General features: G+C 35.2%; 4 protein-coding genes across 4 annotated transcripts; 2 read left to right on the top strand and 2 right to left on the bottom strand.

Moving 5' to 3' along the window:
• Positions 1-972: 972 nt before the first annotated feature.
• Positions 973-2,696, bottom strand: LOC117585181. The gene is made up of 3 exons (XM_034274524.1): positions 2,635-2,696; positions 1,725-2,007; positions 973-1,249 (listed from the first exon to the last, which is right to left on the bottom strand). Exons 1-3 carry the CDS (start codon positions 2,679-2,681, stop codon positions 1,097-1,099), a joined length of 483 nt encoding a protein of 160 aa, XP_034130415.1. The 5' UTR covers positions 2,682-2,696; the 3' UTR covers positions 973-1,096.
• A 1,970-nt stretch (positions 2,697-4,666) lies between these two features.
• LOC117585180 lies at positions 4,667-6,526 on the bottom strand. Its single transcript, XM_034274523.1, has 3 exons — positions 6,282-6,526; positions 5,680-5,826; positions 4,667-5,314 (listed from the first exon to the last, which is right to left on the bottom strand). The coding sequence occupies exons 1-3, from the start codon at positions 6,423-6,425 to the stop codon at positions 5,072-5,074; spliced, it is 534 nt and encodes a 177-aa protein (XP_034130414.1). The 5' UTR covers positions 6,426-6,526; the 3' UTR covers positions 4,667-5,071.
• A 1,258-nt stretch (positions 6,527-7,784) lies between these two features.
• LOC117585179 (zinc finger protein 830) lies at positions 7,785-9,332 on the top strand. The gene is made up of 2 exons (XM_034274522.1): positions 7,785-7,937; positions 8,669-9,332. The coding sequence occupies exons 1-2, from the start codon at positions 7,852-7,854 to the stop codon at positions 9,270-9,272; spliced, it is 690 nt and encodes a 229-aa protein (XP_034130413.1). The 5' UTR covers positions 7,785-7,851; the 3' UTR covers positions 9,273-9,332.
• Positions 9,333-11,727: 2,395 nt separating this feature from the next.
• LOC117585302 (trypsin-1) lies at positions 11,728-13,553 on the top strand. The gene is made up of 3 exons (XM_034274731.1): positions 11,728-12,131; positions 12,578-12,964; positions 13,150-13,553. Exons 1-3 carry the CDS (start codon positions 11,885-11,887, stop codon positions 13,503-13,505), a joined length of 990 nt encoding a protein of 329 aa, XP_034130622.1. The 5' UTR covers positions 11,728-11,884; the 3' UTR covers positions 13,506-13,553.
• Positions 13,554-13,699: the final 146 nt, after the last annotated feature.

Here is a 13,699-nt window from a genome sequence, read left to right as displayed (position 1 = left end):
TGCAAAAAAAAAAAAAAATACAATTTTCTATATTTAGGTGAACGTATTTGGTGGATTAAAGAAATGGAAAACAGCGTCTTTGCTCTTATCTGCTCGAATTTATCCGAGACAATTTAGGACAGCCGGACACCGCATTTGCTGATATGACACTACGGCAGTGCAATAAATCTTACTCATGAGAACGTATTGAATCCTCCATTCTCCCTTTTATTCTCGGAACGAGCTTAATTCTCTGAAATTCATTCTTCACGGAGGGCAAAATGCGCTTTCACTCATAGCCAAATAAATATTCCCAGAGCATGTTAAAATAAAATCTAGGGAACATTAAGGTTGAAGAACAAAAAGGAGGAACGTTGTGAGACCCGTTCGTACGCGTCGCAAATGCTATACCCGGCACTCCGTCAGTACATACATACACGTAACTGCGTTTTTGTGAGCGGAAGAAGGCGGGGGCACATTTTTTAAATACACATGTAATATAACTTTTAAATTTGGTTAAATTTGTTACTCTAGCTCTTATGGTCTCTGAGAACTAGGCGCTCATCAGGGCGATCATCTGATCGTGACTATATCGACTCGACTATTGATACTGATTGAAAATATATATACTTTAGAAGGTCCGGAATGTATCCTTCGGTGTGCTACATTTTTCGACCACAAATTCATTTCGTAAATCACACTCCCTGTATCCATTTTCAATGTTTACTCGTTGACAATTTGTTCGTTATCAATTTTCGCCTAGTTAGTGGGAAAGTGTTTGATCACATTCGTCAAGCAAATTGTTCTTTGTGTGACCATACATAACAACAATATCAATAAATATTTAGGATATACAAAATAAAAAGGCGTTTGTTGGATTTAACTATTTTCTTTTATAAAATCTAAAAAGCTTTGGAAAATATGAGATGTATAATAAAATATACGAAAATGAAACTAATTAAGCATGATGAACTTAATAATTAGAAATGTCAATTAACAAGGTAGCTTAGTTTATCTTGCTTTTATTATCACTAAAGTTTTCTACAATATATAAAAATACATACAAGTACATTTATACATACATATTGTATATACGCAAATAGTGATTCTTCTAAAATTAGTAAACGTAAATTGTTTTTAATTGTGGCTTTAATTCCGGGGGTATCACTGGGCCGTGCTCTACTTTTCGAGTAACTAAGCGCTTAAATCGCCCACTAAATTGCTTACGGAGTCCTTTGAAGCCGTTCTTATCACTTCCCACCAGTAAGTCCTGAAAAAATAAAGAAACATTAAAATTAATTTTTGCCATATGTACATATGTATGTAAATTTTAATTTCATTGTATGTATGTACATGCAATGAAACCCCACACTTTATTATTAAGCTACCCTACTAGAGAGAACGAAAGACAGTGAGAGACGCTCTAAAAGCATCTGATAACGTCAGTTACAATGACTGAACCATCAAGGGGCCCATGCGCCACCAAGCCCAGTCAGTTCCTAGTTAGAGACACATCCCAACCGACCAAAGGGTGCTGCCGCTTGAGTAGTCCCCGATATTTACATCTAGACATCAACAGGGCAACGTTAAAATCCTCGTAATGAGGTTCTTTCGAGGTTCCAAAACACATTCAAATCATAGTTATAGTTATAAAAACGATCGGAATAGATAACAAATCCACAATTTTTCAAAGTTATATGCACTTCGGTGCACCGAAGCTAGATTTCATTAATTTTCTGACTTACTGGGTTAATGCAATGGTAGATGTGCGGAGCTGGCACCTTTGGAGGGAAGTTCCACTCATTTTCAATAACATTCTCATGAAAAACAGCTCCATTAGTGATTCCACTACTCCGGACAAATGTTACATTTTGGTTATGCTTAACCAATGTATTATTTACATTTTTTTCAGCTTGCGCGTCTTTCATGTTGGTGTGATAGCTCCTGTACGACGTATGGAAATTCTGTTGTTGGACTCCAATCTTTGTTGAAGGCGATCTCAAATACTCATCACGTTGGAAAAAGTTACTACGAACAAGATGCATTGTTAATTATCCAGTTTTACCATCGATCATTACAAAACGTTGAATCTAGCCTCCGAAAATAGTATCCACAAGTTCACACATACATATGTACACATGTATGTACATATGCATGTACGCATATATGTACACAAATTCAGCAAAAACAAAAAGAAAGAAAGATATTAAATAATTGTCTAGCCTACCACACAGTGAGCAACCAATTTAGGCTAAAAAAGCAATAGGTTAAATATCACTCTGTTGTATACAAGAATGTAACAATCCAACCATATTTATGCATATGTGTAGATATATTTATTTATATTGCACTTAAAAAAATTCATTTTTCTACGTAAGCACGAGGTAGACACTACAAGCTGATATGTACATGTAGTTTGACTAGAATATCGATTTTCTGCACATGGGTTGTAATTTTGGGTGGTGGTGTTACTCATATTTTTTCACTATCGCCTAGCCTAGCAATCATACATATGTATATACATATCTGTATGTACATTTAGAGTGATACAATTTTACACATTTCCACTCTATGCATAACTTTAACATTTGTATGTACATACATGCATTTGTAATTTAAGAAATACATGTACATACATCATACAAATGTATTTACATCAGTACGAAGCGTATTTTTGTTTCTAAATTAATAATATCCCACATTATCAATATAAAATGTCGTTCGAAAATAAAGAGACATTTTGATTTTCCTTTTCCAGTTCCAGTTGCTTCTGATCGTGCAATACTATCTGAATTTAAGAAAATTCAACTTTAACCCAGTACAGTGTTCCAAATAGGTCTGCGTACATACACATGTACATATTGCTCAAATTTACCTCTCTTCCAAATAAAAAAATTATTTTATGGATTAGAAAATAAACAACAAACGAATTTTATTTTAATCAAATCTTTGGTCTGGTTTACCAGATCTGCGTATACGCATCGCACTCTCGATCTTTTCCGACCCATTTGTTGTCACAAATAAACTATATATACGTTGTCTACTTAGGTTTTTAAACTAACTGAACAGCTAGCGAAAAAATTCGGCAGCCCTTCAAGGTGATATGGGCCGCCCGACTGCTTCCAAATTTTAGTTTGGTCCTGCAGGAACAAGCCTAGCAACCCTAAAAGAAGCGCTCTCAGGAGAAGACTGGACTGTAGGCAAAAACGATCCAGATTACTGCCAAATGTGACCTTGGCGCAGATTGCCAAGGAGAGGACGCTGATATACTTCATCGACAGAAGCGGTGCGAAACCCAGGTTTCCGAGGAGCCAATGGAAGTGGAATGACGGCGACACTGGACGTCATCTAAATGGACGAGAGCTCCGTTCAGTTGTAGAAAGCAGTAGACTGGCGCGAAGTTCCCAGTAGGCCGAGTGCGAAATATGGGTGCCTGACTCCTCACTATGTTACAGCGGTGCAACCCGCACTTTCCAACGGCAGATTAGAAGATCGTTAAATTTGATGCAACGCAAAGCCCCACGAACTAGTGGTGGTCGTCCTTAGCAAGGAGTCACGATCCCCGATAGAGTTAGCCTACGGGGAGTTAAATTTCGGCTTCAGCGCGACTGGGCTCGTGAGAAACGGGGAAAGACGAGGCAGTACATATACTGACTGAACAAGGTGGACAAAAGTATTTTTAGTAATAGACTCACAACGTTATTCCTGTTTCTGTTTCTCCGGATTTAATTTTTTTATTAAATAATTATTTTGGGTGGTCACAAGCTCGCACGCAAAAGAGTAGAAGACAAAATAGCTTTCACCCAGGTCTAACGAGGGGGAACGTTGAACGACGCATCACAACTTTTATACCCGGTACTCTGTATATAGATTTATTTTTATACATATGTATACAGCTATTTGCTCGAGGAAATAGTTGCATAGAGCTGCATAATTTAGTTTTATCTTTGTGGATGTGGATGTGGATGTGGGAGATTTTTGTCCTTTTCGGGGGCTCAATGGGATATACTTTATAAAGTCGGAAACGTTTCCTTTCTGTGTGTTACCCACCAGGATGGCTTGATCACCGATCCACTATCCATTGCAACGATCGGGATTTGATTGTAGGTAAAAGCGTCCGATCCATACCTTACTGTCGAAACTGTTGAATACAATCGGCTGAGAAACGACCGATATTGAAACGTAAAGCTCGGTCATTTAAATTTGGAGCATTTCCATAAAACCGAAGTATTTAGCGGAATTTTAGATTTTTTAAATTATTAGTTTTCGTTTACGTTCTTTTTCCGCGTGTTCTTGTCGATATATAAGCTATCGATATAAGCCAAAAGCAATGAATTGGGCACGAGTGCAATGGATCGTACTTTCTTCACGATCCATTTCTCAAAATCCGATCCATGAATTATTGCATCAAAAACGATAGACGATCACAATAAATTACGGATCGGCAGAATATTGCAACAGCGGAAATTCGCATACAGAACTGGCCCACAGAATTCTCGACGACCATTAGAAGCCAACAGGTACCCTGAGTACACTGCCCACTTCTATCCGTTTCAGGGCATAGTTTCAGGCACAAATACTGGCCTACGCTTTATAAACATATACAAATACATATTATACAAATAATAAAAACCATGTAAATGGCTAATGTCAGTAGTTTTGGGCAAGATTTGTACTAAAAGGGGAATGAGAGAAAATCTATTTTATTACTTAAGATAATCCAAACAATCTTTACAAGTTTCAGCTTAATCTGTATCGATATAATTTTTCAATAATTTTTTAAGTCTAGTTCGTTCAAAATTCTCGAGATGTAACTTAAAATGTCTACAGCTGTTTTATATGATTTATCTGTTAAATGAATGATCGATCTTTGCGAGCAGTAGCTTGTGAACAGTACAAGCTTTCCAGCCTTTTTTGCTTGATTTTAAATGGTTGGAAGGTTGTTGTAGGTTCATCGATTTTCATAAATGGCCTATTTTACTCATACTTTCCAAATGTTCACATATTTTTTTATATATATATATGTATGTATAAATATGTTTATATACATATAATGATATTTAAACCATTGACTAGTCTGACAGTCATTATTTTACGTTAGTGCTGGAGTGCTCTGTCCTGTCCCACGACTTCCAGACCCTTTTTCTTCTCTAATCCTTGATCCAGACCCACTTTCATCGTTAGTTTCACTACTGTTTCGATGAGTTTTGGCAGTATTTTTCGATTTAATGGACTCGGAGGTGGGTCTTCCATGTCGTCTATTTGTTTTGCCTACGGGCTCTGTTGTGTTATCTTCCTCATCAGAGCATTCCACGCTGGATATTGATGCATTTGCCTGTAAAGTGATGAAAAATGGTTTGATATTAATACTTTGAGTACAAAAAAGGGCACCTTTCTATGTTTAAAAATAAAAGTGGTATGCGATTCTTTTTGTACCCAGTACTCCATGATAAGAGTAAAGATTTATCTAATAGCCAGAACGATAAATTGATTTTGATAAAACAAGTACAAACATTTATTTCCTAGCTTTTAGGAGAACAGTGCCACAGCATCATACGTTGTGACATCTGAAAATGCACTTGCTTGTGTTGATTGTGACCTTGTTTTCGACTTGTGCTCCCTTTGGTCCAAAGGATAAGAGTATTTGCATATGTATGTCTGTACATATGTACTTATCTCTGGCATGTACCTTTAACTCACCGTTTCTCTGCTTGGCTTGTACTCAAATCCTTTAATTTTTCGCTCCTCTCTCATTTGTGTAAGCCTCATCAAAAGAGAATAATGTTGCTCTACACGATGTAAACATGTTCTGCATATGGTTTTTGGCAACGGATCAGTCGGAGAAATCTGAAAAATTCAAATATTTATTTGGAATTAATCCTTATGTATTATTCTATCGTATTAATTTACATATCTGGACATTAAGGTTTAACATTTTGTTTTATATTTGTTTCACTTGTCACATTATTTTTTCCCACAATTGGGGATTAATTTTTTGGTTAATAAAACCCAATTCGATGTCAAGCACATATTAACATCTGTATAGAATCTGTGCAATACTTTCAGAAACTGTGTAATCATGATCATTACGAGGATATAATAAGCGTACATTTATACATACATAAACAAACCCAATATTAATGCTCAAAACATTCTATAAAAATGCAAATGTGTGTATATATGTAAATATTTATGTACATAATGCAAAATTGATAATATACTCGCAACGACATGGCACTTTGATATTTTAACGTGCGTATGTTACCTTAAACATTTTATTTACAAATTGATTTAATACGTACAGTTATTGGAAGGTAGCCGTTAATTTTTTCAACAAGGCATAGACGTTGGCCGTGGTCACTATATATATGAATTACAGTTCTGTGCATTTCCGAACATAGACGGCAGAGAAACCCTGATATGCAAGCCTTTTCAATACTGCCCATGTCAACAAGTACTTTATTAATAAGAAAGCGTTGAACTAGGAGATTCTTAAGTTGTCAGATGTCAACATATACAATATTATATTTTCTCTTTATTTCCAGATGTCTTGTAGAGCTGGGAAAAAATCGATTCCAGCATCGTTTTAATCGATTCTTTGCTTTTGGAGTAAACATCGATTCTTGTTTTGGGAATCGAAGATTTGTAGCGACCACTTGAAAAATGGAACGCGAATTGAAGTAAAAAATTAAATGAACATCAAGAACATTATATTCCTCGTGCAGCACGGCATTTGTAATATGTGTGTATACAAATAGTATTTATATATTTCGCTCGGGGCAGAGTGTGACCATTTGAGCATGTACAACATTTACATTAACTTAATTCTTTACAAAGAAATTTTGTCAAGTTCTTTGCAGTAAGGCATGCTAAATTTTATAATATGAGAGCGATTTATTTGACCGTCTCAAAATTTTTAATTCCAGCCGGCACATAATAGTTTCTGCACACAAAGCATATCCCGGGGGAACGTTGGGAGTTAGAGAAAGATGTGAAACTCCGGCCCACTTGCCTTAATCCATGAGGAAAACAACTAATGATTGGAATTTGGAATTAGTACTTACTCCAGATCGCTTAAAGTCATTCATCAAAACAGATACCATCTGCAATAGCAACATATTGCTGCCTTTTATGCTCTTCTAGGCGTTCTACTGCCATCTCATATGACCATTTCATGCTGCTACCTGTTGTTCTCCTCTTTGCAGCAAAAATGTTCGATTGGGCTGAATTTTCTTTTCATTGAGATGTAGCACTCCAATCCGGTTTACCAAGCCGAAGCGGCTTTTTGGTTTGGTTTTAGTTCCTGGGTTAGCATGATGTTGCTATTGCAGGAGCTCGCACAGGATCTTTTGTCCTAATGTTTAATAAAACGTTGAGCTTGCTATGCAGAAGTTTATCTACCTGCATTTTTTGCGACTTAAGAGATTGTTAGTGATATGCTGTAAACCCAGAAGCACCGGCAGAAATTGTTGGATATGCAACATTAGGTAATTTAATGACTAATAATAAAACTTCCCGATTTAATCATGGGAATTTTTGTATAAACCGTGCTTATGAAGGAAACCTGAAGATCTTCCAACGAGCCCGTATGTTATACATATTCTTATATAGTATATCGATCCATTTAAACCATATTCCACTATACTCTAGGACCAGATTCTTAACAGCCATACAAACTCATGGCACTAGGCTATACAATTTGGTTAGTGCTGATAGACAGTGAATTAAAGTGTTGAATACAACCATAAATATAATCGATAGTGGCATCGATAGTGATATCGATTGTTTTTAGGAAACATCTGTTTTAAGAGAACAATAATTCAATTGACCAATAGTTTATTTCTAAACAAAAGAAGAAACAAATTGAAGAACATGAACAACATGCTTAGCAACAGAAGCAAAAAAAAACTAAGTGTTTCATCAAAACCTCTAGGCAAAGTGGATTCCCCCCTGGCAAAATATCCTTTACCAAAATACATAAAATACATGTAAATGTGCGTACTTAGGTATATACATACATATGTGCGTACTAATAGAACGATTGATTTGTTTAATGTGGTGGAGAGAACTTTCCTTGAGATTTTATTAACATGGTTCCCGCCAGCTCGAACTTGCAGACATTTGTTTACTTGTGCCGACGTCACCGGTCATTCACAAATGCATAAAATATCCTAAGCAGCAAGATCCATTGATCTATTTCCAATAAATCATAAACCTTCGACATATGTACATATGTTTGTACATTCAACGACATTTAAAGTAGAAGACGAAATTCTACTTTTTGCTCTTCTATGTCTAAAATTTGAATTTGTTTGAGTCTGTGTATACTAGTGCACATATTGCATTTGAAAACATTATCCAGTAAAAACCATTTTAAATTATTTTTATGCTCGATAAAATTTGTTTAAAAATTATTTTAAATCTTTGTCCAGAAGAAAAAATTCCAACAATAAAAACATTTAAGTAGAACTGCAGTCTATCTTTAAGCCCTGATGGTTTATTATGGGATTAGTCACTAGTTCAGCTAAAAAGTGTTATGGATTAGGTACAACTTTATATGAGCCAATATAACCATAATCTGATAATGAGCAGAAAAACATAAAATAATTTTTGAAAATATTAAATATTATGGTAGACCGATTTAAATTTTCCACTTTACATTTTTGGTTTTCTTAACTAAAGCTAACACATACGACGCCTCAGGAATCTTAACATGCATAATATGCCGGATTGTTATCAAGCCAAATGTCTGGAAGGTGCATGTTAACTCCAAACAACATAAATTAAATGTGGACTTGGCAAAGAAAAATAAGACGACTATTTTAGATGTAACTTCCAAAAAAGAATCTGTGCAGTCACTTTCCAACATAAATTGTAGCACATACCAAGATAAGACTGTACGAAAAAGTGAAAATTCGGACACCAGGGTAACTGAACCATTACCTGGTACATTTTTCGATTCAGAGAAGTCAAGTAAGTCTCATCAAGCTGATCCCAACGAAGATGAAGAGTGGATACGCTTTCAACGAGAAATAAAAATGGCTGCTACAGTTTCTAGTACTATTGTTGCTGAAGAACAAGAAAATATTAATATTAAAAGACAACTAAAGGAAATAGATGAACAGATTGACAATTGGAAACGATTTATTAAAATAAATGACCAGAAGAATAGTCTAATAAGTAGGAAGCGCAAATTCAACAAAGAAGTGGCAGTACATTCGGATTCAAGTTCAAGTGACGAAGAATGTCGTGTAGATGACTTGTTCGACTGGAGAACTAAAAACATGCATTAAAAATAAGATGGACTTCTATTTCGCAAATGTATATCAATTTATATATAGAGACATGTTCAATGAAATGCATGTTATTGAGAATACTTGCGGAAAATCTAATAAACGTTTCATGCGTGCATACTGTGTATGTATGAAATCTTTTAATATATTACCTGTACCTTATATTTGATGTGTTATTATATCTGAGCTCAGTAAGTGCCATGGATACCGATTGATACCGCATGATCTCTGTGTCTTTAGGTGTCTCGATTCTCAAAAGCTTGATATGTGGGTTAATCCGGGAAGTGAGTTAATCGGGAAAGAGAAATGCTATCCTCTTCATCAGTACTTATTTCACTTTCTACTTTAAAACTATATCTGTCTGTCCGTCCGTCTGTCCGTCTGTCCGTACTGATGAGTAGTAAGACACAGAGACCATAAGAGATAGGGCAACCAAGTCTTGCATCCCGACTTCTGTATGGTCACAATGTATCAAGTGTATATAGTATGTGTCACACCTAGGTTATGGTACATTTATACTGTGTACCAGGTATAAAAGTTGTGACGCGCACAAAGCGTCTCACAAAGTTCATACTCGTTTTTACATACGCTGAGCATACTACTAGGGCCCAGTAGTGTCAAACATTTGGAGGTGATGCAGACTGTTGCTGAAAATACTGCGAAATTGTACAATAATTTATTGCACTGTTTATATTTTAATATAACAAAATTCTAATTCTAGTTGAATGGCTAAAATTCTTTATTTAGAAAGAATTGTTTTTTTAGGAATTGGTGCGAAAGAGCGTTCCTTATAGCTTCGGCCTGTGTGTTCGAGTTTCCCAGCTAAAATACTACCATTTATACTTAGAAGGGTCCAAACGCTTCTAGGACGTTGCAGGTTCTAGGATAATTTTTAGAATCCGCTTCCATGAATTTTTTTTCCAAGCTCAAAGTCTTATTACATTTTTTATTTATCCATTGTGAACAATATGGATTCACTGGAAACGAATGGGATTCACGTGCATTGGCAATTTGGCTGAAACTCCTTCAACTCGTCTGTTTCTTCAGTCACACAGATAGTTGTGAGTCTCGCAGATACATTGGAGGAATCTTTTACAAATTAAGATGGAAGTCCCTAAGAAGTAGAAATGGATGGAACCGGCGGTATGGAACCCAGAAAATCGACCATATTTCAGTTGACTATTCCTTATGGCACGTTTGAGAAAACCCATTTCAGAATTACAGAATCTCTTCAAATTATTAGAATTTAATCAAAGTAGTTATGGAAAAGGTAATCAATTTTGCTATTACATTTACGAATATCCGTGGTACACTGAAGGTTTTGCGACGCTTGTGCTTTCAATCGGATTTCTTGGAGCTACGTTTGTGTCGTTAGGACTTTCGTTCTATCTCGCCCATTTTACCGTAGGCCTCCTTCTGTTTGCTGCTTAGTTTAAAACATCCCTTTCATTTTTGTCCACAGCAGATACAGATTCAAGTCTCTTTTTTTGTAAGTTTCTTCGTGTTTTAGCCATAATTGATTAAATTTGAAATATTTGTGCTGCTTTCATCACAGATTCTCATTGTGGTGTGGGCCTTTTTTGTTTCATTGCGTATATTCCGATAGTGATAGCAGGAGTAACCAGTGTGAAAAGGCTATTAAATAATAAACTACGCAGCTTCACCATGATTTGAAAATGTTCAAGTTTTATTAACTTACGCACAACGTTCCCGTACTTAGCTATAGTATTCTCGAAAAGTAAAAAATATAATTGTCCAAGTGCACTTATGGCTAGGTGTGTCCTGTCGAGACGAGACATGGTCGAATGGCTGGTATAACGTTGACTTTAAAAAAGTGTTGATAGCTAGTTGAGTCAGCTGCTCTGCCGAATGCGAATCCAATACCTTTGCTAATTGAACTTTGAGCAGCATGTCTGTGCAAGAATTTGTGATGGCCTCTGCACTTAAATATCTCCAGATTAAAGGATGTTAAGGCATCGATCTTCATTCCAAGACGGGTATCGCTCCGAAAACCGGGCGATATCTAATCGAATGATTGGAGAAGCAAAATTCGCATTTGCGGTCGATCGCCTATACTTATTGTTAACGGGCCTACATTAGGCACTACCTTTTAACCTTGACTCTTGACTATTTATTTTATCTCTGTAGCTACAGATCATTATTATATTAAATTATCATTATAACCAAGTATTTTAATTTTAACTTTCTCAATTATAAAGTGGTAGAGTTAATCAGAAAAGAATGTTCATATAATTCTCCATTAAATCCCAAGTTTTGTATTAAGGAAAAAAAATTTGTACGCTACATGCCAAAAGCATTTACAAATATGTATGTATATGTAGGTGTTAAAAATTAGTATATATTTTATTTTACATGAACTAGTTACAGACATATTTATAAACTATATTGTTAATATTGTTTTAAACATACATATACATATGTAAACACGAAAAAATAATGTACACACATGTCCATCTAGACAAAAATATAATAACGTACACTTTTGTACATATATAGTGGTCTGCATATGTAAATATTGACTCATTATGTATAAATGTAGATCACTATAAAACCCTAATAACCTCTGTAACAATGATAACTGATTCGTGAAAATGAATTTAAAGCATGTTTTATTATTTTGGATGTTGACTATGTTAAGTTATGCCAACATCATTTCTTCGGAAAAGTATAATGCTTTCAATGAATCTGCAACTTCAAGCATAAATCATAAAAGAACCAGTAAATTTCTATTTGATACTATTTTTCGAATAAGTTCTGGCGTATCAAACGCTTTTGGACTTGACACGGAAGATGATGTTGAGTATACTGAAAATTCAAGCCTTAAAAATTGCGACTGTGGTAAGTAGTCTTCTGTGAATGTATGAAAAATATCATAATAGGAGCAAAGAAAATAATTATATTTTCGTATAAGTTAGTTTTAAGAATGAGTTGAAATAATATTGAATTTTTTTTAACTATTTTCTTATTGGGTCGTATTTTGCTCAGTATGACAGTGTTTGAGAGGATGAATTAAACCTCAAAGAGAGGGAATCGGCCGGGTCTGAAATGTGTAGCTCAGATTGAATATTTCTTTCGTTAGACAACCGTGCTTGAGTGACATGATTGAAGTTAATTATTGGAGTTAATTTCTTTTCAAATATGCACAAAGAAAATTTAATTTTGATTTGCATTTTTTTAATTTTCAAACAATCTTTTAGGATTCCATTTAAACGTTTTTTTATAAATCTTATGAGATTACAATTTCCCCATCTTATCTTTTAATAATTAACATGATATCTTTATAGATTGTGGCTTTTCAAATGAAGAAATAAGAATTGTTGGCGGAAAACCAACAGGTGTAAACCAATATCCATGGATGGCACGAATTATTTACGATGGAAAATTTCATTGCGGTGGATCGTTATTGACTAAGGATTACGTTTTATCTGCTGCTCATTGCGTTAAAAAACTGAGAAGATCTAAAATAAGAATAATATTTGGAGATCACGATCAGGAAATTACGTCCGAGTCTCAGGCTATTCAACGTGCCGTAACGGCGGTAATAAAACATAAGAGCTTTGATCCTGATACGTACAATAATGATGTTGCACTGTTAAGATTGAGGAAACCAATTGCCTTTTCAAAAATTATAAAGCCAGTTTGTCTTCCTCGATACAATTACGATCCTGCAGGTATACATTATTTATTTTACAAACTTTTTTAATGCATTAACCATTTACACAATCATAATATTTAATTTTATAATATAATCAGATCATTGAAGAAACTCTCAGAATTGTTTAAAGGGAGGCTTTTGAGGCTTGCCTTTCTCTTATTAATTATTATTATTAATATTGGATTTATTCTTTACTTTTAGGTCGAATTGGTACTGTTGTTGGTTGGGGACGAACTTCTGAAGGAGGAGCATTGCCTTCCATTGTTAATCAAGTAAAAGTTCCGATTATGTCTGTTACAGAATGCAGAAATCAAAAATATAAAAGTACCCGAATTACCTCAACAATGCTATGCGCCGGAAGACCAAGCATGGACTCCTGTCAAGGCGATAGCGGAGGACCACTTCTGTTGTCTAATGGAGTTAAGTATTTTATTGTCGGAATTGTTTCCTGGGGTGTCGGATGTGGTCGCGAGGGATATCCAGGTGTTTATACACGAGTCAGCAAATTTATTCCATGGATTAAATTGAACTTAGAAAATACGTGTTTGTGTTCATAGTTGTGTATAACAATGTTGTATAAAAATAAAAATATTTTGATAATGATAGAGATAGTTCAGTTGAAAAGTTTATAAGAGAAAGCATTCCTCGGGAACACTGTGGTTGAATGCGAACGGAGGGACTGTATTATGGTATATGGGCGGCCGGTGAAAGAAAACTGGCCCAATGGAGTGTCCTATTCAAGTGGCGAGCA

The sequence above is a fragment of the Drosophila guanche genome, unplaced genomic scaffold (genome assembly GCF_900245975.1).
Source record: "Drosophila guanche unplaced genomic scaffold, DGUA_6, whole genome shotgun sequence".
NCBI lineage: Eukaryota > Metazoa > Arthropoda > Insecta > Diptera > Drosophilidae > Drosophila > Drosophila guanche.
The sequence above is the reverse complement of the archived record's forward strand: the minus strand, read 5'-3'. Positions and strand labels throughout refer to the sequence as shown.